At 52.3% G+C, this 27,564-nt stretch overlaps 1 protein-coding gene across 1 annotated transcript in view; it reads right to left on the reverse strand.

Annotated features, from left to right (window-relative positions):
- CPAMD8 (C3 and PZP like alpha-2-macroglobulin domain containing 8) overlaps positions 1 to 27,564 on the reverse strand; it is a 134,639-nt gene that overhangs the window by 7,876 nt on the left and 99,199 nt on the right. Inside the window, exons 25-36 of the mRNA XM_031004606.3 lie at positions 27,045 to 27,270; positions 24,238 to 24,414; positions 21,008 to 21,089; positions 13,769 to 13,925; positions 13,536 to 13,610; positions 6,069 to 6,234; positions 3,659 to 3,745; positions 3,419 to 3,555; positions 2,895 to 3,050; positions 2,754 to 2,816; positions 1,841 to 2,055; positions 403 to 490 (exon numbers count right to left, since the gene is read on the reverse strand). Of these exons, the coding sequence (XP_030860466.2) occupies positions 403 to 490; positions 1,841 to 2,055; positions 2,754 to 2,816; positions 2,895 to 3,050; positions 3,419 to 3,555; positions 3,659 to 3,745; positions 6,069 to 6,234; positions 13,536 to 13,610; positions 13,769 to 13,925; positions 21,008 to 21,089; positions 24,238 to 24,414; positions 27,045 to 27,270 (1,629 nt within the window). The remainder of the gene's footprint in view (positions 1 to 402; positions 491 to 1,840; positions 2,056 to 2,753; positions 2,817 to 2,894; positions 3,051 to 3,418; positions 3,556 to 3,658; positions 3,746 to 6,068; positions 6,235 to 13,535; positions 13,611 to 13,768; positions 13,926 to 21,007; positions 21,090 to 24,237; positions 24,415 to 27,044; positions 27,271 to 27,564) is intronic.

Here is a 27,564-nt window from a genome sequence, read left to right on the forward strand (position 1 = left end):
GATGGCTTGAGCCCAGGAGTTTGAGACCAGCCTGGGCAACATGGCGAAACCCTGTCTCTGCCACAAATACAAAAATTAGCAGGGCATGGTAGTGCATGCTTGTAGTCCCAGCTACTCGGGAGGCTGAGGTGGGAGGATTACTTGAGCCTGGAAGTTCAAGGCTCCACTGGGAATTTGAGCCAAGATCAGATCATTACACTGTAACCTGGGCAACAGAGCAAGACTATGTCAAAAAAAAGAAAGAGAAACAGGGTAAAAGGGGAGGGGGAGGGGGAGGGAAGAAAAGAATACCCATAGCATTTTACAAAGGTCTGGACTGCCAGGCAGCCTGACCCTAGGTGCCTAAGCCCTACCTATTGTTCAGAGATCCCTGCCCACCGCTGCTTACCGGCGCTGCCTCACCTGCTCCAGACTCTCGATGTCTGCCCGGAAGCCTGACAGCAGGGGCACCTCCAGGACAGCCATATTGGAAGACCCCGCATGCAGCCACCTTCCAACAACAGGGGAGAGAGAGAGGCCCTAGAGCTCAAGCCCAGAGGTGGAATTCAAGGTCCCCTCTCCCCGTGGAGCCCACAAAGCTGATGTCCCAGGAAGCCTGCCCTGGGGCCTGGCCGGCAGGCCAACAGCACACACATCCTTGGCTCGGTCAACTCAGTCAACCTATTTTACAGCAGGGACACTGAGGCCAGAAGGAAAGGGCCTTGCCAAGGGCTCTAGGCCTGACCAGGTCTCTTGACTAGGCACTGTGTTTTGTCCTGGACTTCACTCTGTGTCCCCAGCCTGGGAAGCAGCTGGCGACCCCACTCTGGACATGGCTGCACAGAGCAGCCACAGCCCAGGTGCTTCAACACTGCCGCCCTGCAGGAGACTCTGGGAAATCAACCCCCTAGCTCCGGCCTCAGTTTCTCCTTCTGTAACATGGTGGGGCGGGGAGGGAGGTAACTGGGCACTCTCTGGAGCCTGCAATATGCCAGGCGCTTCCTATAGGGCGTTGGGGACAAGGAAGAGGAAGCCAACATTCAGAGTGGAGCTTGCAGCTGCGGGGAGTGCACCAAGCTGGACTCTGATTTCCAGAACTTTCTGAGATGGGGAACTTGGACACATTCGGGCTGAGAGTCAAGGTCAGGGCAGCCGTTACCGGGGTAGCGGCTCTAATGGGCTGCGAATGTCATGGCAACCACTAACCCACCAATCGTCGCCACGGTGACAAGCATCCATCACCATGGCAACAAACATCTTCTTAGGGTGAGGGCCCACTGTGGCCGGGTCCCAGGCTCACTCTTGGAAACCAAGGGGTCTGGTGCTGGTGTTATCAGGCAGGGACCGGTGTTCCAGCCACACATCGCTGTCCCCATCCAGCCCGCCCGCCCCGACCATACTGGAGTCTTCTGTGTCCATTTACTTTTCTTTCATTCATTTCAAAAACTGGCTGGGCGAGGTGGCTCACACCTGTAATCCCAGCACTTTGGGGGGTGAGGCGGGCAGATCACGAGGTCAGGAGTTCGAGACCAGCCTGGCCAACATGGTGAAACCCTGTATCTACTAAAAAGACAAAAAAGTTAGTTGGGCATGATGGCAGGCACCTGTAGTCCCAGCTACTCGGGAGGCTGAGACAGGAGAACCATTTGAACCCAGGAGGCAGAGGTTGCAGTGAGCCGAGATCGCACCATTGCACTCCAGCCTGGGCGACAGGGCGAGACTCTGTCTCAAAAAAACAAAACAAAACAAAAACCACCACTGAGTGCCTGGAGCCGGAAGCTCCTCCTGGTCCCAGGAGGCCATCCTCTCCGCACATTGCACCCTCCTGGGATGCCCACGCCAGCAGGGCAGGTGGCCTTACCTGGTGCACACCTCCAGCATCACCTTGTACTCCTGGTGATGCTGATCGGCCGCTGGGTCATCATCGTCAGCTGGGGGCCAGTCTCCTCGGGAACCCTCAGCTGCGGAGACAGGCATGGGGGGCGGGCGTCCCTGGGCCTCAGGCTCCTGGAGGCTTACGAGCAGCTGGAAAGCCGGCTTGGCCACTGGGTCAGGCACATTGTAGGTGACATCAATCTGGGGGGTGTTGGAGGATGGAGGCTTAGGGACCTGGGCCCTCCATAACAGGTGCAGGGTAGGGGAGGAGAAAGGGCAGTGGGGAGGTGGGAACAGCCAGAATTATGAGGACAATGACATCCATGACAGTTTTAGAGACTACCGTTATTCCTTTTAGCCTTGAAATCACTGAAGTGGGTGTAGGTACAATCATCAGACCAGTTTTGTGGATCTGGGGTGCAGAGCTGTGCTCAGCTATGTCTGAGTCTAGGGGTCTCCCTCTCATCCACAGTGTTATCTGGGCTCCCATTTTAGAGATCAGAAAACGGAGGCTAGCGAGAGTCATCGCGGGAAACTTGCCCTCTGACTGCCAGTCAGAACCCGTGACATGCACCTGCCCCAGCCTGGTCTGGGGCTAAATCCAGGCCACAGCAGGAGGAATGACCTCGAGCCCTTAGGCAAATCTGCTTGAGTCAATGGGTCAGAGATCCCTGGACTGAGGGTCAAATGGACCCTCTCAGGTGTGGGGGCGGCACACCTGAGAGGACCCATGGCCACCTGCCTTGGGCAGTATTAGAAGGCTGAAAGCCTGTTCTGCAGTCTGGCATGCTGCTGAGTTCAGAACCCTCTGGGGGTCCCCGGGGTTCCACTGTGTGATTGGAGGGAATGGGGCACAGGAGGACAAGCCCAAGATCACCTCGTGCTCCCCAAAACCTCACCTGCATCAGGCAGCAGCCGTCCCCCTTGGCACTCACAAACAGCCCCGTGGGGAGGCTGGGGATCTGGAGACAGAAGTCACCGTGAGGCCCTGCTGACCCCTCCTCCAACAACCCCCAAACCCTCATCCCAGGAACACGCACCGCTGCCATCTGCAGAACCTTCTGGTTGGTCCTGTGCAGCTCGAAGGTTTCCTGGTAGTCCAGGTTGGTGGAGGCCAGGGAGACAGTGAGGTTGATGCCTCCAGCATAGGACAAGATGGCATATTCAGCCAAGGCCTGCAGAGCCACGCAGGTGTCCTGGGGATGGAGGAGGAGACGGCCATCAACCCTGAGACTGAGTTGGCCAGTGGTCCCCTGATCCCTGTCTTGGAAGCCTAGCCTAAAACAGGCACCAATGGGGCTGGAATAGAGACTGGACCCAGTGCAGACACCCACGGCACTGGTGGCCTCAGGAGAGCCAGGTTGGTGTGTCCCCAGAGGCAGAGGCTGGGATCCCACGGAGGATCCAGGGGCATCTGTCCCTAACCCCCAACCCCTGCCCTCTTTGGGGCTCCATAAGGTGAGAAGGGGCCAGACTGCCTGGCCACCTCAGAGCTCAAAACAAGGACTGCAGGGACCCCACCCACCCAGCCCTGAGCCCCTCCCTCTGGCCCTGCCCAGCTCGCCTGAGTGGAGGAGAAGCCCCCAAGTGCATTTCGCTGCTGGGACAGCCACTTCACCACAGGCAGGGCAGCAGCCACGTCACCCAGCAGAGTGTAGGTCAGAAGGGCGTAGGCTGTCATTTCCACCTCAGCCGAGACCACTGCAATGGAAGAGGCCCACTGGGGACTTTTGACACAGGGACATGGACCCAGTGCATGGAGGTATGGCCAAGGCAGGCACCCGGGAGCTGGGGTGGCCAGTACCTGACTGAGAGACCCTGTCACTGAAGCTCAAGAATGTGCCCTTGTCCACGTCCCAGGAATTTGACAGGCTCCAGTGGGTGACCCCATCTGCAAGGAAAGGAGTGGTCAAGAGCTATAACCCACCCAGTGTATAGCCTGGCATCCCATGGAGCGCATCCAAGCATGGGGTCTAAAGAAAAGGTATTGTGGGACCCCAGTGGGAGAAGAGTATCAGGGGAAGACAGCTGGAACAGGAAGGGCCTTGGGGCTCCATCTCAGATCTGCAAACCTATGGCAGCCTCAGCCCTTCCTGTGCCCCTGGCAGACATCGTGAATCAATGGCTACCCAACCCTACCCCTGGCAGACATCACTAATCAAAGGCCACCCTCCCCTTCCTGGACACAGACATCACTAGTCAATAGCCTCCCTCCTGACCAGGTACTGAGCCAGACCCTGATGTTCCCACTTAGTGCCCAAGCAGCCACACTCGACTTGCAAAGGCTCAAAGATTCTGGCCAGGAGCAGTGGCTCACGCCTGTAATCCGAGCACTTTGGGAGGCTGAGGTGGGTGGATCATTTGAGGTCAGGAGTTCAAGACCAGCCTGGCCAACATGGTGAAATCCCATCTCTACTAAAAATACAAAAATTAGCTGTGTGTGGTGGTGCACACCTGTAATCCTAGCTACTCAGGAGGCTGAGGCAGGAGAATTGCTTGAACCCAGAAGGCAGAGGTTGCAGTGAGCCAATACCGAGCCACTGCACTCCACACTCCAGCCTGGGTGACAGAGTGAGACTGTCTCAATAAATAAATAAATACATAAATAAAAATAATAATAATTTAAAAAGAAGGGCAAGGCACGGTGGCTCACGCCTGTAATCCCAGCACTTTGGGAGGCTGAGGCAGGCGGATCACCTGAGGTCAGGAGTTCGAGACCAGCCTGACTAACATGGAGAAACTCATCTCTACTAAAAAATACAAAAAATTAGCCGGGCATGGCGGTGCATGCCTGTAATCCCGGCTACTTGGGAGGCTGAGTTAGGAGATCACGCCATTGCACTCCAGCCTGGGCAACAAGAGCGAAACTCCATTTCAAAAAAAAAAAAGAAAAGAAAAGAAAAGAAAAAGGCTCCAAGGATTCTGAGCTCGCATGAGGTGTAAAGACTCTCAAATCCAGAGAGAAACCAGCCCACCACCACCACCTCCCACTCCATCCCTGGATCCTCTTTAAACTATTTTCTTTCGGAAGCAATGAAAACAATTCTTCAGGTGGCATCTTAATGACTTAAGCAGAGAAACCTGTCTGAGCCCCAGTGCAGCTGCTGGGGGTAGGGGTGGAGTGGGGAGGTCTGGGTGAAGTAGGAGGAGACTAAGTTTGGGGGCATTCTGAGAAAGTCAAAGCTCAGGGATTGGAGTCCCAGTGGGGTGATGATTTTGTAGGTGGGGAGACTGACAGCTCAAAAAAGCTTTCCAGGGCTCACGCAGCAAGTGGAGGGAAGGGTGGAAGCGAGACCCAACCCTCCCCTGTCTCCCAGCACCCCTGTCCTGGGATGATTTCCAGGAAGCCTGGCCGGAGGCGGGGGATGCATTCTCTGCTGGGGATCCCTCTCTGAGAACTCCCCTTCCAGAGGGGTTGGCATCCCAGATTTCACAGGCAAGGAAAGTGATGCTTGGGGCTGGTGTGACTTGGACAAGCCACTTCCTCAAATAAAGTCACTAGCAGATGCGATAATGAGTGAATACTATAATCAACAAAGCAATTGACAAAGAAGCAAAAGGCGTCTTGTCAGTTTCCCTTTCTCCTTCCTTCCTTCCTTCCTTCCTCTCCCTCCCTCTCTCTTCTCTCCCTCCTTCCTTCCTTCTTTCCCTTTCTTTCTTTCTTTCCTTCCTTCCTTCCTTCCTCCCTTGCTTCCTTCTTTTCTTTCTCTTTCTTTCTAATGGCACTATCTCAGCTCGCTGCAACTTCTGCCTCCTGGGTTCAAGCGATTCTTGTGCCTCAGCCTCCCGAGTAGCTGGGGTTATAGGCACCTGCCACCACACCCAGCTAATTTTTGTATTTTTAGGAGAGACGGGGGGGTTTCACCATGTTGGCCTGGCTGGTCTCGAACTCCTGGCCTCAAGTGATCTGCCCAAAGTGCTGGAATTACAGGCGTGAGCCACCGCGCCTGGCCGACTCATCAGTTTTTTGTTTTGTTTCGTTTTGTTTTTGAGACAGAGTCTTGCTCTGTTACCCAGGCTGGAGTGCAATGGCGCGATCTCTGCTCACTGCAACCTCCGCCTCATGGGTTCAAGCGATTCTCCTGCCTCAGCCTCCTGAGTAGCTGGGACTACATGACTCGTCAGTTTTGATAAATACGTTCATGAGTTGTTTACCGGACTCCACAGTGGGCTTCCCGACGCTGTGGCCTCTGGGGAGGGCCAGGGACACCTACCTCGCATGATGGCCAGGCTACGGAGCTTGCGCAGTGCCTCAGGGGCTGCCGGGCTGCGGAGCAGGGTCAGCACGTAGGTAGTCAGGGCACAGCTATAAGGGTCCATGGCCAGGGGCGCAGCAGACTCCAGGAAGTGCCTCGCTTTGTCAGTGGAGCCTCTCTCCTCCTGCATGGTGGGGTGGGAAGGTGGAACCTGGGAGGCTGCTCGGCCCCCATCCCACCCACCCACTGGCTTCTGAGGCGTCCCCGAGGAGAGCTCTGGGTGACTCATAGCCCCTTGCTTTGCATCCTTCTGTGGCTCTCACTGCCTGCAGACCCAATTTTCAAACCCCATCTCCTTTCTTTTCTTTCTTGCTTTTTTTTTTTTTTTTTGGTAATAGGCTGGGTGCAGTGTAATCCCAGCACTTTGGGAGGCTAAGGTGGGTGGATCACCTGAGGTCAGGAGTTTGAGACCACCCTGGCCAACATGGTGAAACCCCATCTCTACTAAAAATACAAAAATTAGTTGGGCATGGTGGCGCATGCCTTTAATCCCAGCTACTTGGGAGGCTGAGGTAGGAGAACTGCTTGAACCAGGGAGTTGGAGGTTGCAGTGAGCCAATATCGTGCCACTGCACTCCAGCCTGGCAACAGAGTGAGACTCCGTCTCAAAAAAAAAAAAAAAAATACAGACAGCATCTTACTCTGTTGCCCAGGCTGGAGTGCAGTGGCACGATCATAGCTCACTGAAACCTTCACTTCCTGGGCTTAAGCGATCCTCCCGCCTTGACCTCCCCAGTAACTGGGACTACAGGTGCACACCAGCACGCCCAGCTAACATTTTATTTTTTGTAGAGATGGAGTCTCACTATGTTGCCCAGGCTGGTCACAAATTCTTGGGCTCAAGCGAGCCTCCCACCTTGGCTTCCCAAAGAGCTGGGATTACAGGAGTGAGCCACTTGCCCCTGGCTCCCATTACCATTCTTGTAAGTTGGCACTCCTTTTTCCAAATGAGGTCTGGCCAGGATGCCCAAGTACATGGCAAATGAGCACAGTGATACTCTAGGGGAAGCAGGCAGAGCCCTGGCCACCCTGTCCCACCCAGCCCCATGGCCAGGTCTTTGTTAAGACAGCTAGCTAAGGCCAGGTACAGTGGCTCATGCCTGTAATCCCAGCACTTTGGGAGGCCGAGGTGGGCAGATCACTTGAGGTCAGGAGTTCAAGACCAGCCTGGCCAACATGGTGAAATTCCATCTCTATTAAAAATACAAAAATTAGCCAGGCATGGTGGCGGGCGCCTATAATCCAAGCTATTCAGAAGGCTGAGGCAGGCACAAGAATCCCTTGAACCCGAGAGGCAGAGGTTGCAGTGAGCCGAGATTGCACCACCGCACTCCAGCCTGGGCAACAGAGTGAGACCTCATCTAAAAAAAAATAATAATAATAGAAATAAAAAGCTGGCTCCTAAGACCTCCACAGCCCAGGCCCTCCCCAGCCTCCAGGCCTGGTCACCTCCTTAGAGAAGCCCACCAGCCCTGCTCATGCCCTCCCTAGAATGTGATCTGTTGGAAGACAGGGACCAAGTCCAGAATCTACTGATGGTTTTGGTTCAGAGAAGCTGCCCAATAATATTATGTGGAAGAAATGAGTGACCAGAAGCATTAACAAATTTAGCAATGGAACCAGAGTCTTCTGGTGGCCCGATAGAGGTATGGAGTTGAGCTAACTCTGCTTTCGGAACTGTCCTGGTCATAGAAAGAATGTTTCCAAAGCTTTCCATCCTTAGACCAGGACAAACGTGGGAACTGTCCCTAAGGTGTGACATTGAGATGCCCTTGGGGAGGCATGTGCCAGGGATGAACCCGGCTGACTAGCCAGACCCTAGGACTGGCCCTCACAAGTCCATTGCCTGGGGGTGGGGGAAGGCTGGACATCCCCATCCCAGGGGCAGGAACAGTGACATGGGAGTTACCCCAGGCCACGCGGGCCAGGACGGGTCTCAAGGACGCTGCGGAGACCACACCAAGCAGGGATGGACCCAGCGCAGCCCCAGCTGTGCAGATCCTCCCGTTTACAGACAAGCGGATGCAACGGAACTCCAAGGGGTCAAGGTCATTTGCTGGTTGCCCCCCAGCTCATCTGATTCCAGCACGGGGTAGCGGGTTGAACGGTGGCCCACCAAAAAGATATATTCCCTGGAACCTGTAAATGCTGACTTATTTAGGAAATGGGTCTTTGCAGATGTAATTAAGAGTCTTGAGATGAGATCACCTTGGATTAAGGTGGCCTCAAATCCAATGACAAATATCTTTTAAAAATTCTTTTTGGCTGGGCATGGTGGCTCACGACTGTAATCCCAGCACTTTGTGAGGCCAAGGTGGGTGGATCACGAGATCAGGAGATTGAGACCATCCTGGCTAACATGGTGAAACCCCATCTCTACTAAAAATACAAAAAATTAGCTGGGCGAGGTGGTGAGCGCCTGTAGATCCAGCTACTCAGGAGGCTGAGGTGGAAGAATGGCATGAACCTGGGAGGCAGAGCTTGCAATGAGCCGAGATCACGCCACTGTACTCCAGCCTGGGCAACAGAGCGAGACTCCATCTCAAAAAGGGAAAAACAAACAAACAAACAAACCCATCTCTACTAAAAATACAAAAATAGCCAGGCATGGTGGCCCATGCCTGTAATCCCAGCTACTTGGGAGGCTGAGGCAGGAGAATCCTTGAACCCGGGAGGCAGAGGTTGCAGTGAACTGAGATCGCTCCATTGCACTCCAGCCTAGGCAATAAGAGCGAAACTTCGTCTCAAAAAAAAAAAAAAATTTGTATTAGAGACAGAGGTTTCACTGTTACTCAGTGTTACTCAGGCTGGAGTGTAGTGGCTATTCATAGGCACAATCCCATTGCTGATCAGCACGGGAGTTTTTGTTTGTTTTTAAAACAGTCTCATACTGTCACCCAGGCTGGAGTGCAGTGGTGCAATCTTAACTCACTGCAACCTCCACCTTCCAGGTTCAAGCGATTCTCCTGCCTCAGCCTCCCGAGTAGCTGGGATTACAGGCACGTGCCATGGTGCCTGGCTTATTTTTGTATTTTTAGTAGAGATAAGCTTTTGCCATATTGGCCAGGCTGGTCTCGAACTCCTGGACCCATGTGATCCACCTGCCTCAGCCTCCCAAAGTGCTGAGATTATAGGCATGAGCCACTGTGCTTGGCGTCCAATGACAAGCACCTTTAACTTTTTTTTTTTTTTTTGAGATGGAGTTTCACTCTTGTTGCCCATGCTGGAGTGCAATGGCATGATCTCAGCTCACCGCAATCTCTGCCTCCCAGGTTCAAGCCATTCTCCTGCCTCAGCCTCCCGAGTAGCTGGGATTACAGGCATGCGCCATCACACCTGGCTAATTTTTGTATTTTTAGTAGAGACGGGGTTTCTCCACGTTGGTCAGGCTGGTCTTGAACTCCCAACCTCAGGTGATCCGCCTGCCTCAGCCTCCCAAAGAGCTGGGATTACAGGCAGGAGCCACTGGGCCTGCCTTTTTTTTTTTAAATTAGTGACAGGTCTCACTATGTTGCTCAGGCTGGAGTGCAGTGGCTATTCATACGCACGATCTCCCTACTGATCAGCACAGGAGTTTTGACCTGCTCCATTTCTGACCTGGGCCAGTTCACCCCTCTTTGGACAACTTGGTCATCCTGCTCTCAAGAGGTCACCATATTGATGTTGAACTTAGTGCAGACACTTGATTGGCGCAGTGCACTATAGCCCAGAACTCCTGGGTCAAGCGATCCTCCTGCCTCAGCCTCCCGAGTAGCTGGGACTACAGGAATGCCCTGCTGCACGTGGCAACAAGTGTTGTTTAAGAGACGAGAAGGGGAGAAGACAGAGAAGAAGGTCACATGCAGACAAAGGCAGGGGCTAGAGTGACGCAGCCACAAGCCAAAGAATGCCTGGAGTCCCTGAAAGCTGGAGGCAGCAAAGAAAGCTCTTCCCTTAGAGCCTGCAGAGGGAGCAAGAGCCTGCCAATGCCTTGATTTTGCACTTCTGGTCTCCAAAGCAATGAGAATGTATTTCTGTTGTTTTAAGCCACCCAGTTTGTGGCAATTTGTTATGGCAGCCACAGGAAATGAAGACAGCAGGTTTTGCCTCCTTTGGGGAATGATCTAAGACAGGGGTCCCCAACCTCCAGGTCACAGACTGGTACCGGTTGGTGGCCTGTTAGGAAGGGGCTGCACAGCAGGAGGTGAGTGACAGGTGAGCCAACGAAGCTTCATCTGTATTTACAGCCACTCCCTATTGCTTGTATTACCACCTGAGCTCCACCTCCCATTGGATCATCAGCAGCATTAGATTCTCGTGGGAGCATGAACCCTATTGTGAACTGTGAGCATGTGAGGAATTTGCTGGCAGACTCCTTTTTTTTTTGTTCTTTTTTTTTTTTTTATTTGAGACAGAGTCTGGCTTGGTTGCCCAGGCTGGAGTGCAGTGGCACGAGCTTGGCACACTGCAACCTCTGCCTCCCAGGTTCAAGCGATTCTCCTGCCTCAGCCTCCCAAGTAGCTGGGACTTCAGGCATGCACCACCACACCCGGCTAATTTTTGTATTTTTATTTTTATTTTATTTTATTTTTTGAGACAGAGTCTGGCACTCTCGCCTGGGCTGGAGTGCAGTGGCACCATCTCGGCTCACTGCAAGCTCCGCCTCTGGGGTTCACGCCATTCTCCTGCCTCAGCCTCCCGAGTAGCTGGGACTACAGGCACCTGCCACCATGCCTGGCTAATTTTTTGTATTTTTAGTAGAGATGGGGTTTCACCAGATTAGCCAGGATGGTCTCGATCTCCTGACCTTGTGATCCACCACCTTAGCCTCCCAAAGTGCTGGGATTACAGGCATGAGCCACCATGCCCAGACAATTTTTGTGTTTTTAGTAGAGACAGGGTTTCATCATGTTGGCCAGGCTGGTCTCAAACTCCTGACTTCAAGTGATCTGCCTGCCTTGGCCTCCCAAAGTGCTGAGATTACAGGTGTGAACCACTGCACCCAGCTGGTTGCACACTCCTTATGAGAATCTAATGCCTAATGATCTGTCACTGTCTCCCATCACTCCCAGAAGGGACAGTCTAGTTGCAGGAAAACAAGCTCAGGGCTCCCACTGATTCTATATTATGGTGAGTTGTATAATTATTTCATTATATATTATAATGTAATAATAATAGAAATAAAGTGCACAATAAATGTAATGCTCTTGAATCTCCCAAAACTACCCCCTCTTCCCCAGTCCATGGAACAATTGTCTTCCACAAAACTGGTCCCTTGTGCCAAAAAGGTTGGATACTGCTGATCTAAGAGACCAGAACTCAGAAGACCAGGGAGAATCAACTGCTGCCCTGCAGGGCAGGCCTTCAGGTTCAGAAGAGAAATAGGTTGGAAGGATATGGAGAAGGCAGAAAAAGATTCTTGGGAGAAGTGAAGTGACCTCAAGGGATAGGAAGGAGGTAGAGGGCCTGTTGAGTGTTCATTGAAGACATAAGGGAGGGCCAGGCATGGTGGTTTATGCCTGTAATCCCAGTACTTTGGGAGGCCAAGGCAGGAGGATCACCTGAGGTCAGGAGTTTGAGACCAGCCTGGCCAACATGGTGGAACCTGGTCTCTACTAAAAATACGAAAATTAGCCGGATGCAGTGGCACATGCCTGTAGTCCCAGCTACTCGGGAGTCTGAAGCTGCCATGCCATGGATCCCACCCTGCAAGTGGACTCACAGGCCTCACCCCAAGCCAAAGAGAATCACTTGAACCCAGGAGGTGGAGGTAGCAGTGAGCTGAAAAAAAAAAGCCTCACCTCAAGATATGTGTCATAAAAGTGTACATATCTTGTTGTCCATAGTGATATGGACAATGAGAAGATTGGAAAGCTTCCAGAGGAGAGAACAAACCAGATACAAAGGATAGTACTCAGAATGACATCCGACTTCTCAGTGGAACACTGGAAACTAGAAGATGATAGAACATCATCAATTATTCTACAGGAAAACAATTTCCAACCTGGAATTCTATACCCAGCCCAGCTATCATACAGGGCCAGAATAAGAATATTTGCAGACATGCAACGTCTCAAAAAATGTGCCTCCCAAAACCCTTTCTCAGTAAAGGAGGGTAGAAATTGTGCAGCATCCTGGGTGCTGTCCATTCCAACTCGAGTGGGGGCCAAGGGCTCTGGCAGGGAAGTTTCCAGAAAAATGCATTTGGGAGGTGACACGTTTGACCACTTCCATGGGAGATGTGGAGGAGGACTTCTGAGGTATGAGGGGGTGTCATGGAATACGTGTGATCTTCCTCAGAATTCATATGTTGAAGCTCTAACTCCTAATATGATGGTATTAGGAGTTGGGGACCTTTGAGAGATAATTAGGTTTAGATTGAGGTCATGAGGATGGGGCCTCCAAAATAATAGGATTAGTGTCCTTATATGAAGAGGAAGAGCACTAGAGCTCTCTCTCCACATGCACACACTGGGGAAACACCATGTGAACATACAGTGAGAAGGTGGCAGTCAACAAATCAGGAAGAGAGCCCTCACCAAGAACCAAATCTGCCTGTGCCTTGGTCTTGGACTTCCCATCCTCTAGAACTGTGCAAAATAAATGCCTATTGTTGAAGCCACTTACTCCATGGTATTTTGTTTCTGCAGCCCAAGCTAAGTTAGGAATTCAGCATAAGAATTTGGTCAGGGGAGAACCAATTCAGCGCATAACACAAGGCAAGGGGCCCTCTGGACATTGTGCATGGAGGGGGCAGTCTTAGGTCACAGCAAACCATAGACCCACTAGTTGTCTGGATTGTGAGACCAAGAATCCTGAGAAGTGCCCAAACTCATAATTTATCATGAGAGATTGTAGAATTGATGTAGGTATTAGGGAGGGCAGATTCTTCTCACCCAGGGCTGAGATCCATCGTAGAAGCCTTCTCTGCAGAGACTGTGCCATCCCCCACCCCAGGAAAGCCTCATAGAAGAGACTATGGCCCTCAAGTCTCTTGGGCCATCTAAGCCCCATCCAGTACCAACTGTCTCTGAATATCCTAACCCCTTTCCCTGCAAAAACATGCATGAGCCCAACATTTTGTAGGGTTCCCTGAAGCCAACCCTTGGGTCACTGGCCAGGAACCTGAACTAGCCTGAAATGATTCTCTGAAGGAGGTCTGGGGGCTGTGGACAGTCATGGGAGGCCCTGTACTCAGGGCACCTCCCCAGCCCCCAACATGTGCCCAATTTCCCCCTAGTAGCATGGCAATCTCTCTCTCCTCTGCTCAGATTACAAGAAACTGGATGTAATGTGACCATTGTTGATGAAAAGCATGAAAAAGCCTCGATAATGAGCAGAAGGAGGGCAGGGAGGAAGAAATCAACCCTGGCATAAAGGAGGGAACCTTCCATTTGCTCCTCCAGTGCCCAGCCCCGAGTCTCCCCAAACCCCTTCTGTACTCACCTCTGAGGCTGTGCCTGTTTCCAGGAGAGCAACCACCACGTAGGCTGTCAGTGGGACAGTGCCGTGGATCCCACCCTGCAAGGGGACTCACAGGCCTCACCCTAAGCCAAAGGAGACAGTCCACTTCCCCCCACTTCCCCCAGGCAGCTCCAGGGAGTAGGAACAGGCAGGTCAGGGCTGGGGCTCCAGGAGGAGGTGAGGGGCCCGGGAAGGAGGCTCAAGGGGCCACTCACCTGGATGTCCTTGTTCAGGACCCTGCCCACGGCCGGGAAGGAGCCATCGGCCTGCTGCTGCTGGATGATCCAGCTCTTGGCGGCAGCCAGCTCCCGGGGGTCCACGAAGATAAAGCTGCGAGCCTGTGCGAAGGACTTCAGGACAAAGGCTGTGAGCCTGAAAGAGGATAGGGTGTCAGCTGAGGGGTTGCAGAATGGTCAGCCCCCACATGCTGGCTGAGGGATTGCAGCAAGCTCCTGGCACCACCCCGGCCTCCATTTCCTCATCTATAAGATGGGAGGGGTCCCATCTGTCCCCACAGGGCTGTCAGAGTGGAGGAGGGGGCACATTGCCCAGCACCCAGTGGGGCCTGAAGACGGAGCTCTCTCCTTCCTACCTGGACCTCTACCCTAGTGGCATTCAGGTCTGCTCCTTGCTCGGCACTCAAGGCCCTTCTGTGAGCTGGTCTAGCCCTGCCTGTCCTGCCATGTGAGGAAGACCCTTCTGGTTGCCGACCTCACAGCCATTTCTTGCTTGGTCCTTGCCAAAAGGCCCCTGATCTCATTCAGGGGCCAGCAGCCATGTGCCCTGGAGATCTGTGCTTCTCTGTGGTCCCAGCCAGCCAGTCATGGGCATTCCAGTTACTGGGCCTGAGAATGGCTTTGGAATGGGCATGTGATGCAATGCTGGGAGCAGCTGCAGCCATTTTGCCACCATGAGGGGCGCAGCCATGTGCTGAGGGAGGGAATACCCAGGGATGGAAGGAAAAAAACCGAGCCCCAGTGCACTATGGGGCTGCTGAATTAGCCAACCATAGCACCTCCCCAGCCCTGCAGTGTGAGCTGATGTTCAGAATTGCTCTCCAGCCCGTTTTCTATTGTTTTCAGCCAAAAACATCTCTGTTCTGTGGCCTGTCCCTCATCCACCCCATCTCCCTTGCCCTGCTTTTGCAGGTGCCACCCTGAGTAAGAGCTGGCAAGGCCAGGGAATGAATTGATGAACAAATGAAGGAGAGAAGCACAGGATGGAAGCCAGGAGGCCATGAGGGATGAAAACCAAAATTGTCAGGAGAGGAAACTTCACAAATTCAGGATCAATGAATAAGCTGTCTTCAAAATCAAGTGGCTCTAGGCTCTGTTTATATGAATCACAAAAATGGGATGCATTAGCCTGCCCGCCTGCCCGCCTGCCTGCCTGCCTGCCTGCCTTCCTTCCCTCCCTCCCTCTTTCTTTCTTCTTTCTCTTTCTCTCTTTTCTTTCTTTTTCTTTCTTTCTTTCTCTTTCTCTCTCTCCTTCCTTTTTCTCTCTCTCTCTCTTTCTTTTCTTTCCTACTTTTCTTTCTTGATTTTCTTTCTTCTCTCTCTCTCCCTCCCTCCCTTCCTCTCTCTCTCTCTCTTGCTTTCTTGCTTTTCAAGACAGGGTCTTGCTCTGTCACCCAGGCTGGAGTGCAGTGGTGCAGTCCTAACTCACTGTAGCCTACAACTCCCAGCTCAAGCGATTCTCCCACTTCAGCCTCCCAAGTAGCTGGGACTACAGGCACGTGCCACAACATCCAACGAATTTTTAAATTCTTTATAGAGATGAGGTCTTACTCTGTTGCCCAGGCAGGTCTCGAACTCCTGGGCTCCAGCGATCCTACCACAATGGCCTCCCAAAGTGGTGGGATCATAGGCATAAGCCACCATGCTCACTGCAGCCTCTGCCTCTCAGGTTCAAGCAATTCTTGTGCCTCAGCCTCCTGAGTGGCTGGGATTACAGCCTCCCGAGTAGCTGGGATTGCCACCATGCCCAGCTAATATTTTTGTATTTTTAGTAGAGACGGGGTTTCACCATGCTGGCCAGACTGATCTCAAACTCCTGACCTCAAGTGATCCTCCCACCTTGGCTTCCCAAAGTGCTGGGATTCAGGAGTTCAAGACCAGCTTGACTGACATGGCGAAACCCCATCTCCACTAAAAATAAAAAAAAATTAGCCAGGTGTGGTGGCGGGCACCTGTAATCCCAGCTACTCGGGAGGCTGAGGCAAGAGAATTGCTTGACCTCAGGAGGCGGAGGTTGCAGTGACCTGAGATCGCACCACTGCACTCTAGCCTGGGTGTCGGAATGAGACCCTGTCTCAGACAAAAAAGAATAAATAAATAAATAGATGAAATAAAATAAAATATACCCAAAGCTCATCCAGGCCACTCTCTCAGGTACCTCAGATGCATCCTCTTCTTTCTATTCCCATGTTCCCTGGATCAGCCAGGAGACCCCATGGCTCCCAGGCTCATCCCCACCCCATTACCAGCTATGCACACTGCAACCAGGGGGAAACTCCATGCATTTTGGGCACGGCAGGGAAAGGAGGCAAGGATAGAACCAAGCCAGCTGTGTGCTGGGAACTGTGGAATTCCCATGGTCTAGCATACTGTGCTCTCTACTTTTCCACTGTAAAACGCAAACAGGATAAATGTTATCAAGTGATAAAAAGAAATGAGCTCTCAGCCGGATTCAGTGGCCCATACTTGTAATCCTAACACCTTGGGAGGCTGAGGCAGGAGGATCAGTTGAGGCCAGGAGTTTGAAACCAGCCTGGGCAACACAGCGAGACCCTGTTATTCATAAACAAACAAACAAATAAATAAAAAATGAGTGTGTGAGTGAACTCTAATGTAGATTATGAACCTTAGTTCATAACGTTTTGATGCCGGTCCATCAATTGTAACAAATACAGCACACTAATACAAGATGCCTATCACATGGGAAGCTGTGTATGGGGGTGTAGAGGTGTATGGGAACTCTGTTCTATTTACTCAATATTTCTGGAAACCTAGAACTCTTCTAAAAAGTAAGATCTATGGCCAGGCAAGGTGGCTCATGCCAGCAGTGTTTGGGAGGCAGAGGTGGAGGATCGGCTGAGGCCAGGAGCTTGAGACCAGCCTGGGCAACACAGCAAGACCTGGTCTGTACTGAAATTCAAAAAAATTAGCTGGGCATGGTGGTGCATGCCTGTGGTCCCAGCTGCTTGCGGGGCTGAGGCGGAAAAATTGCTTGAGCCCGGAAAATCAAGGCTGCTGTGAGCCCTGATCGTGCCACCGCACTCTAGCCTGGGAAACAGAGCGAGATCTTGTCTCAAAAAAAATTAGTTAAAATAAATAATAAAAAGTAAAGTCTAATGACTATCTGTTATCTGAAATGCTTGGAACCAGAAGTGTTTCAGATTTTGAATTTGGATTTTGGAATATTTGCATTTACAGGAATCCCTTGGTATCTGTAGGGGACTGGTTCCAGGACCCCCAAGGATACCGAAATCCACTGATGCTCAAGTCCCCGATATACGAGTGTGTAGTAGTTGCATATAACCGACACACATCCTCCTGTGAACTTTATTTTTTATTTTTATTTTTGAGACACAGTCTCACCCTGTTGCCCAGGCTGGAGTGCAGTGGCACAATCTCGGCTCACTGCAATCTCTGCCTCCAGGTTCAAGCAATTCTCCTGCCTCAGCCTCCCGAGTAGCTGGGACTACAGACGCCCACCACCATGCCCAGCTAATTTTAGTATTTTGAGTAGAGACGGGGTTTTGCCATGTTGGCCAGGCTGGTCTCGAACTCCTGACCTCAGGTGATCCACCTACCTTGGCCTCCCAAAGTGCTGGGATTCCAAGCGTGAGCCACAGCGCCCGGCCCCTCCTGTGTACTTTAAAGCATGTCTTGGTTACTTAGAACACCTAATATAATGCCCACATGTCACTTCATTTGCATGAATTCAATATTGTACTCAGCATGCAGCAAATTCAACTTTTCATTTTTGGAACTTTGTGGAATTTTTAAAACTTTTTTTTTTTTAAGAGATGGAGTTTTGCTCTGTCACCCAGGCTGGAGTGCAGTGGCACAATCATAGCTCACTGCAGCCTTGAACTTCTGGGCTCAAGGGATCCTCCCACCTCAGCCTCCCCAGTAGTTGGGACTAAGGCATGTACCACCACGCCCAGCTTATTTTTAACATTTTTGCCGAGATGAGGTCTTGCCATGTTTCTCAGGCTGGTCTCCGACTCCTGGCCTCAAACAATCTTCCCGATTCAGCTTCCCCAAAGTGCTGGGATGACAGGCACGTGCCATCACACCCAGACTCTTTTTTTTTTTTTTTTTCTGAATAGTTTCGATCTGTAGTTGATTGAATCCTGTGGAACTCACAGATACGGAGGGCTACCTGTATACTTGGGCGTCCCAAATCCAAAAAATCTGAAATGCTCCAATGAACATTTCCCTCGAGCATGAGGTTGGCACTAAAAGCATCTTGGAGCCCAGGCACGGTGGCTCACACCTGTAATCTCAGCACTTTGGGAGGCTGAGGTGGGCAGATCACCTGAGGTCAGGAATTCGAGACCAGCCTGGGCAACATGGTGAAATCCTGTCTCTATTAAAAATACAAAAATTAGCCAGGCATGGTGGTGGGTGCCTATAGTCCCAGCTACTCAGGAGGCTGAGGCAGGAGAATTGCTTGAACCCAGGAGGTGGAGGTTGCAGTGAGCCGAGATTATACCACTGAACTCCAGCTTGGGTGATAGGGTGAGACTCCATCTCAAAAAAAGAAAAAAAAAAGGAATAGAATAGAATGAGGCAGAAGTAACAGCCTGACTTGTAAGACCAAGTAACAAAAGGCGCTATGGCATCCTTCCCAAAGCTTTCTCTCTTGAATTGCTCACTGTGAGAGGAAGCCAGCCGCCATGTTGTAAGAACACTCAAGTAGTCCCTATGGAGAAGTCCACGTGGTGAGCAACTGAGGCCTCCTGCCAACAGCCATGTGAGGGAGCCAATTTGGAAACAAATCTTCCAGCCCCAGTAGAGCCTTCAGATGAAGACAGCAACAGCCAACACCTTGACTGCAACCTCAGCAAAGATCCCCAGGCAGAAACACCCAGCTAAGCTGCTCCTGAATTCGTGATCCATAAGAATTAATACATAATAAATAGAGATAATACGTTTGTTGTTTTAAATGGCTACATTTGGGGCCACTTGTTACACAGCAGTGGATAACTATTGCATCTCTCACAGGGTCTTTCTCCTGCACTGGGCAGCGAGGACCTGGAGGTAGGAACCATGTGTTCCTTGTTCCCCCAGGATGAAGACCGGAGCCTAGCTCACTCAATGAATAAATGAATGAATGTGCATTGAGTATAAGGGAACCCATCTAGAACAGATCCCAAGTTTTCAGGCTCCCTGGCAGGATCTTGGAGTCTTCTGGTAAGTAGTTAGGGGAGGTGCTAACAGGACGGCACTGCACTGAGTGTACCACATGCTTATCCCATGGATCCAGGTTCCTAGAGGGATGTGTGGTAAGGAAACAGGCTCAGAGAGGTTGATCATCGGGTCTAAGGCCACACAGCTCACATGAGACAGAGCCGAGGTTTGTCCAGCTTCGGGGTGGGTGCTGCTGCCACTGCCCTGTGCTTACTGCCTCCTTGTCCTATAGGGTCCCCAGGAAGACGTCCATGTTTGGAGACCAACAGGAATGTTTCAGGAGGTGAGAGGGGACCTGGAAGCTGCTGACTTCCATGCACACAGTGAAATTTGATTTTTCAGCTGCGCGCGGTGGCTCACGCCTGTAATCCCAGCACTTTGGGAGGCCGAGGCGGGCGGATCACAAGGTCAGAAGATCGAGATCATCCTGGCTAACACGGTGAAACCCCGTCTCTATTAAAAATACAAAAAAATTAGCCGGGCGTGGTGGCGGGCACCTGCATTCCCAGCTACTCAGGAGACTGAGGCAAGAGAATGGCGTGAACCCAGGGTGCGGAGCTTGCAGTGTGCCGAGATGGCACCACTGCACTCCAGCCTGGGCGACAGAGCGAGACTCCGTCTCAAAAAAATCAAAAAGGAAATTTGATTTTTCTTGCTCATGCTGAGAGTTTAATCCCCGGAAGATGCTGAGGAGGTGTGTGCACACTGAGTGTCTAGGCCAGGCACGGTGGCTCATGCCTGTAATCCCAGCACTTTAGGAGGCCAAGGCGGGCGGATCACCTGAGGTCAGGAGTTTGAGACCAGCCTGGCCAACATGGTGAAACCCCATCCCTACTAAAAATACAAAAATTAGCTGGGCATGGTGGTGTGCACCTGTAATCCTAGCTACTCAGGAGGCTGAGGCAGGAGAATTGCTTGAACCTAGGAGATGGAGGTTGCAGTGACCCAAGATTGCGCCACTGCACTCCAGCCTGGGGAACAGAGTTAGACTCTATCTCAAAAAAAAAAAGGTCCAATGCGTCACAACTTGCTAATCCTGGCTGGTGGAGGCCTCCTAGGGGCTGCTGGGGCTCAGCCAGCTTTTGGAGAGTGACTCAGTGGCTTTAGCTGTCCCTGGGGTGGGCGGGGCCTCTGCTTGCTAAGACGTGATTGGGGCCTTGCGTTATCAGCTGTCGGCAAGGCAGGGCCCTGGGACTAGAGCTGGGACAGTGTGGATGAGCTCCTGGGGCTGGGGGAGGCTGGGTGAGTCGCCAACCCTGGGCCCCTCTGGAGCTAGGTAAGTGATGCTGCCCATGGCAGGAAGTACTCAGCCACATGTCCCCACTCCCTGGGATCCTGGCACTGCGACTGTGCAGTGGACACTCTGTTGGACTAAACACAGGGCAGTTTCCACGCTCACAGCTGCTGTCGGCACTACCAGGGTGGCAATCTCCGAGAAGGAGTCCGGCGATGGGTACAGGAGGTGGAAAGTGACTCACAGTCTCAGGTGAACCCCATGATGATGCCAAGAACTGCAATAGCCTGAGGATCCCAGGAAAACAAGACCCAGGTGTGCCCGGCCTCCCAGGGGCCCTCCCTGCCCTGGTCACCTCCCTGCAGTTACCACAGAAACAAGATCCCAGGCTGCTCCTGCAGACAGCACACCCCAGCCTCAAGGTACTGGTCTGGCCTCTGACCCCTCTGCCCTGCCATCTCCTCCTGCTCCAGTCACCGCTATTCCTGAGTCCTGGGAGCTTGAGGAAGCCCAGGGCATCCAGGGCTCACTCCCAAGGGGCCAGAGAGCAGGGCATGGAGTCCTGCTCACTGTGGTAACAACAGCAGAAACAGGAATGGTTACGATCACCAGCTCTGCACTGGCCCCAAGCCCCAGCCTCCATCCCTGGAGCTGGGACCACCACAGTCTTTACTTCCCAGCTGTGTTCCCTGTCATCCGGGGATCAGGCGCCAAGTGATCTGGTCACACTGCATTGGATGTGAGGCCGTGGCGTCGGGCGGGGAGCCTCAGAGGCAATGCCCGGGGCGGTGGGGACTCACCACATGCTCCCCGATGCGTCCCGCTCCCCAAACGCGCTGTAGGAGCCATCCTGGCGCTTGTAGGTCAGCTGGCGCTGGTAGCCTGTGGGGCAAGCAGAGAGGACCCTGTCCTGTTGAGTGGCCTGGCCCAGGCCCGCCCCCGGGGACCTACACCACTCTGCCGTCCCCCACCCCAGATCTCCGAAGCCACACCACATGTGGGGTCCCTGGAATTGCCTCGAATCACATCTGGAGTCCTCGAAACTGCCATACACCCACATCTGGGGTCCCTGAAACTGCCCCATACCACATGTGGGGTTCTTGAAACTGCTTTATACCACATTTGGAGTCCCTAAAACTGCTCCACACCACATCTGGGCTCACTGAAACTGCCCTGTGTCACATCTGGGGTCCCTGAAACTGCCCCACTCCACATCTGGGGTTCTTGAAACTGCCTCATACTACATCTGGAGTCCCTGGAACCGCAGCGCACCACATCTGGGATCCCTGAAACTGCCCCACATCACATCTAGGGTTCTTGAAACTGTCTCATTCCACATCTGGAGTCCCTGGAACTGCTCCACACCACACCTGGGGTCCCTGAAACTGCCCCACACTACATCTGGGGTCCCTGAAACTGCTCCACACCACATCTGGGGTTCTTGAAACTGCCTCATACCACTTGTGGAGTCCCTGGAACTGCTCCACACTACATCTGAGGTCCCTGGAACTGCCCCACACCACATCTGGGGTCTCTGAAACTGCTCCACACATCTGGGGTTCCTGAAACTGCCCCACACCACATCTGGGGGCCTTGAAACTACCCTATACCACATTGGGGGTCCCTGAAACTGCTCCACATCACATCGGGGATCCCTGGAACTACCTCACACCACATCTGAGGTCCTTGAAACTGCCCCACACTACATCTAGGGTGGCTGTAACCTCCAACTTATTCATCTTGTTTACTGACATTGCCCCTTTGTGACTACTGGTCACACACACTGGCCTTCAGTCACTCCCAGGAGGTCAGCAAAACCACCATCTTGGGGCAGCGCCCTCTGTCCCCCACAGCCCTCTGTCCCCAGGCGTGGGGGCTGCTCCAACTGCTGGGGCGAGAGCTTGGGAAGCTCAGAGAACTGGTGGTGCCGGGGACAGGGAACGGAGCAGGGAACGAGGGGGTGTGGTGAGAGGCTGGTGGGCCACAGGGGCCTCCAAGGCTGGGCTGGGAGTGTGGTTTTCCTGCAAGGGCATAGGGAGCCATGGGTAGCATGTGAGTAGAAGAGTGTGAGGAGACATATAGAGCCAGTGGACCGTAGGGTCCGGACAGAAAGCTGGGGACAGGGGACCCTCCCAGTGTGCAATGATGAGTTTGGACCCAGTGGCGGCGACAGAGGTGGGGAGCCTTCCTGGGTTGAAGGCAGAGCTACTCAGCCAGACACAGCCTGTGAGGGAAAGAAGGACGAATCTGAGGGCACCACGGTGTGTGGCCTGAGCCTCAGGAAGGACAGGGCTGTGTCCACAGAGACAGGACTGGTGACAAAAGAAATTCTGTACTGGGTGGGTCCTCCCAAATTCACATCCACTTGGAACCCAAAAATGGGACCTTACTGGAAATAAACATCTTTACAGATGTCATTAAGGTTAGGATCTCCAGATGAGAGCATCTTGGATTTATTTAGGGTAGGCCCTAAATCCAATGACAGGCATCCTTGTAAGAGAAAAGAGAGGCCGGGCACCGTGGCTTGCACCTGGAATCCCAGCACTTTGGGAGGCCAAGGTGAGAGGATCACTTGAGGCCGGGAGTTCAAGACCAGCCTGGACAACATAGCGGAACCCCATCTTTACAAAGAATTGGCTGGGCATGGTGGTGCACACCTGTAGTCCCAGCTACTCAGGAGGCTGAGGTGGGAGGCTCACTTGAGCCCAGGAGTTCAAGTCTGCAGTGAGCTATGATCGCACCATTGCACTCCAGCCTGGGTGACAGAGCGAGACCCTAGCTCTTAAACAAAAAAAAAAGAAAAGAAAAGAAAGGGAAGTAGTCACAGAGGTGACAGCCATGTGATTGTGAAGGCACAGAGCAGGCTGATCAGTCTATAAGCCAAGGAACACCTGGAGCCAGCAGACGCCAGGAGAGAGGCCTGGGACAGTCTCCCTCAGAGCCACCAGAAGGAACCAGCTCTGCGGACACCTTTATTTTTGACTTTTGGCCTCCAGAACTATGAGGAGATGACACATTTCTGTCGTTCTAAGCCACCCGGTTTGTGGCATTTTGTTGTGGCAGTTTTAGGAAATGAATACAAGTGGGTTTGGGGGGAAGATAGCGGGGGTTGATTTGGGGTTTGTCGAGTCTGAACTGTGAGTTGGCTGGATGCACACAGGGTCCGGCTGTCCCCTGGAGGTACAGGCTGTTATTCACGAGGAGGGCTCATTCAACTCTGGGTGGTGTTTAAGGACCTGAGCCTGGATGGATCCACCAGCTGGTGTCCACCCATCTCCCAGACCCTCACAAGTGCTAGTCTGAGCCCCCAGGACCTGGCCTCAGTGGACTTGGCCTTCCTAGCTGTCCATGATCAGCCTTCAAGATGCCAGACTTTCAGCCTAGAGCAACCCCTGACTGTTTCTTCTTCTTTATTCTTTTTTATTTTTTACAGTTGGGGTCTCACTCTGTCACCCTGGCTGGAGTGCAGTGGCACAATCACAGTTCACTGCAGCCTCCAACTCCTGGGCCCAAGTGATCCTCCTGCCTCAGCCTCCTGAGCAGCTGGGACTACAGGGGTGTGCCACCATGTCTGGCTAACATTTTTTTTTATTTTTTGTAGAGACCGGGGTCTTGCTTTGTTGCCCAGGCTTGTCTTAAACTCCTGGGCTCAAGTGATCCTCCTGCCTCGGCCTCCCGAAGTGTTGGGATTACAGGCATCAGCCACTGTGCCTGGCCTTCTCTTTTATTTTCTAAATGTTACTTTTAATAATGCTGTTATATTATTATTGTTGTAAAAAAAAATCCACACTTTAAAAAGATGCTTTTCCTCTCCCTGTATCTGAACAGCACCATCTCATCCTAACAGCCACAGACATCAGGCTCCTGCTGACAGTGACAAGATCAGGGCCACCCTGAATGGCCTCTTTTGCCCACTTCCTCCCCTTTGCTGCACCTGGTGTGTGGGCCACCTCCAGTGTGGTCTTCTCCACTGAAGGCTGAACCTGCCTCCCTTGCTCCCACTTCAACCCAGGCACTTTTTCCCCAATACCTTGTACTAGGTAGTCGGTGGTCTCTCTCTCCACCTCAGGGCTGAGCTGCTGGGTTTTCTGAAGATACTTCAAGACAAAGACATTGGGCGCAAAGTGGATCATGTTCTGCTCTCCACAGCCAAAGGGCAGCCGCAGGAGGTTGTTGAGGTGGTTCAGGGTTGGCCCCATGACGTCCCCTGGTGGGAAGGAGAAGAGAGTTGAGTTGGGGGCTGTCCCAGTTCAGTAGAGAACAGGGACAGCTTTACCCAGGGATGGGAGACAGTGAGTGTCATGCAGTCAGCCACCCAACTGCCCTTTGGGACTGGCACCCTCTGCCTGCTCAGACCAGCTGGTGTCCTGGCTTTGGTGACAGTTTTACACACCTCCTTCTGTGTTCTTTAGTTTTAACTCAGGCTTTCTTTCTCTAGCTTTTCATTCTGTTCAATGCTTTTTCCCTCCCTGGCTTTTAAAATAGGTGCATTGAAGGCTATACATTGGCCTCTAAGTACAACTTTGGTTGCATCCTACAAATATTGGTATGTCTATACAATCATTCTCATTCCATTCTAGTCTTTCTAAAATATATATATATATATTTGAGATAGAGTCTCACTCCATCACCCAGGCTGGAGTATAGTGGCACAATCTCGGTTCACTGCAACCTCTGCCTCCCAGGTTCAAGCAACTCTCCTGCCTCAGCCTCCTGAGTAGCTGGGACTACAGGCGTGTGCCACCACACCCAACTAATTTTTTATTTTTATTTTTTTAGTAGAGACAGGGTTTCATCGTGTTGGCCAGGCTGGTCTTGAACTCCTGACCTCAGGTGATCCACCTGCCTCTGCCTCCCAAAGTGCCGGAATTACAGGCGTGATCCACTGCACCTGGTCCTAAAATATTCTTTCTAAAATATTCAGATTTTCTCTTTAACCAAGAGCACTTCAATTTTTTAAAAAAGTTTCTATATGTATGGAGTTGGAGGTGCATTTTTCAAAGTTTTCTCTCTTTAAAAAAAAAATTATGGTTCTCCCATCCCCTTGACATTCTGTATTCCTCTTCTTGGCTTCCTTGTCTCAAATATTTCTGATGGACCCCCCTGGGACCCCCAATGTCCCCTGAACACACCTTCTTTCTTTCTTTATTTTATTTTATTTATTTTTAGATGGAATCTCACTCTGTCACCAGGCTGGACTGCAGTGGCATGATCTTGGCTCACTGCAACCTCCGCCTCCCAGGTTCAAGTGATTCTCCTGCCTCAGCCTCCCAAGTAGCTGGGATTACAGGCTTGTGCCACCACGCCCAGCTAATTTTTGTATTTTTAGAAGAGACGAGGTTTCACCATGTTGGCCAGGATGATCTCCATCTCTTGATCTCGTTATCCACCCGCCTTGGCCTCCCAAAGTGCTGGGATTACAGGCGTGAGCCACCGCGCCTGGCCCCTTCTTCCTTTCTTTAGCCTCTCTGCATGTCTCACTGAGGCTGCCATTGCTCCTACAGCTCTTGTTGCACAAATAGCCTGGCTACTTTCTAGGCTCTAGGCTCCCCAGCTTCTTCTCCATCTGCTGTGTCACTGAAGGCACTGGCACACGGATCCCAGACGTCACCTCCTCTCCATTCCTGCCTCTCTGCTTCTTCTCCTATCTCATTCAGTTCCATCTTAGTCACTCAGCCCCACATCCACTCTGACTTGCTCTCGTGCCTCAGGAATTGTAAACTTGAAATTCCTCTGATCTGGCCACAACCACCTACCTGCCTGAGTCCCAGGGCCTCCACCCTCTGATGTCGGAGAGAGCCTCGACACCCTCATTTGCGTCTGTCCATCTCCTTCCAGACTCTCACCCTCTCCTCCCTGGCTCAGGCCCATCCCAAACTGTCACCACCCTTCTGCCCAACTCCTAGCCCTGGATCAATCACAGCCCCTCCAGCACCTGGGCTACTAGAGGCATCCTGATATGGTTTGGCTGTGTCCCCAACCAAATCTCGTCTTGAATTGTAGCTCCCATAATTCCCACATGTTGTGGGAAGGACTCGGTGGGAGATAACTGAATTATGGGGGCGGCTTCCCCATACCATTCTCGCAGTAGTGAATAAGTCTTACGAGATCCGATGGTTTTATAAGGGGAAACCCCTTTCACTTGGCTCTCATTCTCTCATTCTCCCTGGGACCATGTAAGACGTACCTTTCGCCTTCCACCATGATTGTGAGGCCTCCCCAGCCATGTGAAACTGTGAGCCAATTAAACCTCTTTTTCTTTATAAATTACCCAGTCTTGGGTATGTCTTTATCAGCAGCATGAAAACAGACTAATACACATCCCAACCCTACAGACCCCCTAAGGCTGCTTCCAATGTCCCTAGTCAGAGCCTCTCACCCCTACTCAGCAACTGCTCCGGACGCCTGCCCCATCACCAAGACCCCCCAGGCCTCCATCCTGCACTGCATATCTGGCTGACTTATTCAGGTATTTGTGTTTTCTTGGATCTTGTCCTTGGCCCACTGCCCTCACAGGGTTCACTGCAAGTTCTTAGGGGTCACCCTACCCTGAACTCTGCATAAGGTTTAGACATGGGGGGCTCTAGATCTGCCATCTCACCTGGAATAGAAGTCCCTCAAGGGTGGGGTTGGAATCAGCTCTTGGGCTGCCTCAATGCCCAGCATATGGATGGGCATAGAGAAGGCACTGGAAGCTGCTTGTCAGGTGAGTGGGTGTATGGGTGGACACCCCAAGACACAGGTCCCCAGCAAAGCCCAGCTTGAGACTAAGCCTGGAGTCTCAACCTCAGCTCTTGCCCCCTGACCTCTCCAAGCCAGGCTGTGGGACAGACGCACCGATGATGGAGGCGGTGGCCCGCTCAGACCCAGGGATGGCGCCGTGTGGGACCCCCAGGGTGAAGGCCTCGCTGTAGCTCTCGTCCACCTCCATCTTCCTCCAGATTCGGAATTCACCCATGGAGCCCCAGCCGGTGGAAAAGCCAATGAACTGGACCTCTGGTGGCCTCGGGAGGGTCCAGGCCACAATGACAGACTCATTGGATGGCTCTGGACCATGGCCAACCTGGAAAAAGAAACCAAGGCTGCTGGACGCTGGCAGGAAGCAGGCAGTAGGCACTCAGGTGGCAGTGACACCAGCTTTGTGGCCAGGGTCAGAGGCCTCAGCCATGCTCACAGCGCAAGGAAGGGTCTTCGGGGAGTCAGAGGTGAGAGAAATCAGGTTACCCCATCCATTAAACAGCCAACAGAAACATAAGGCATGGCATCTGCAGGTTCCAAAGTCACTGGGCTCCTTGGAACCTCTGGACCTTTGCACATGCTATTGCTCTGCCTGGAGAACCTACTCTGCTCCCATTTT

The sequence above is a fragment of the Gorilla gorilla genome, chromosome 20, assembly GCF_029281585.2.
Source record: "Gorilla gorilla gorilla isolate KB3781 chromosome 20, NHGRI_mGorGor1-v2.1_pri, whole genome shotgun sequence".
Classification (NCBI taxonomy): domain Eukaryota; kingdom Metazoa; phylum Chordata; class Mammalia; order Primates; family Hominidae; genus Gorilla; species Gorilla gorilla.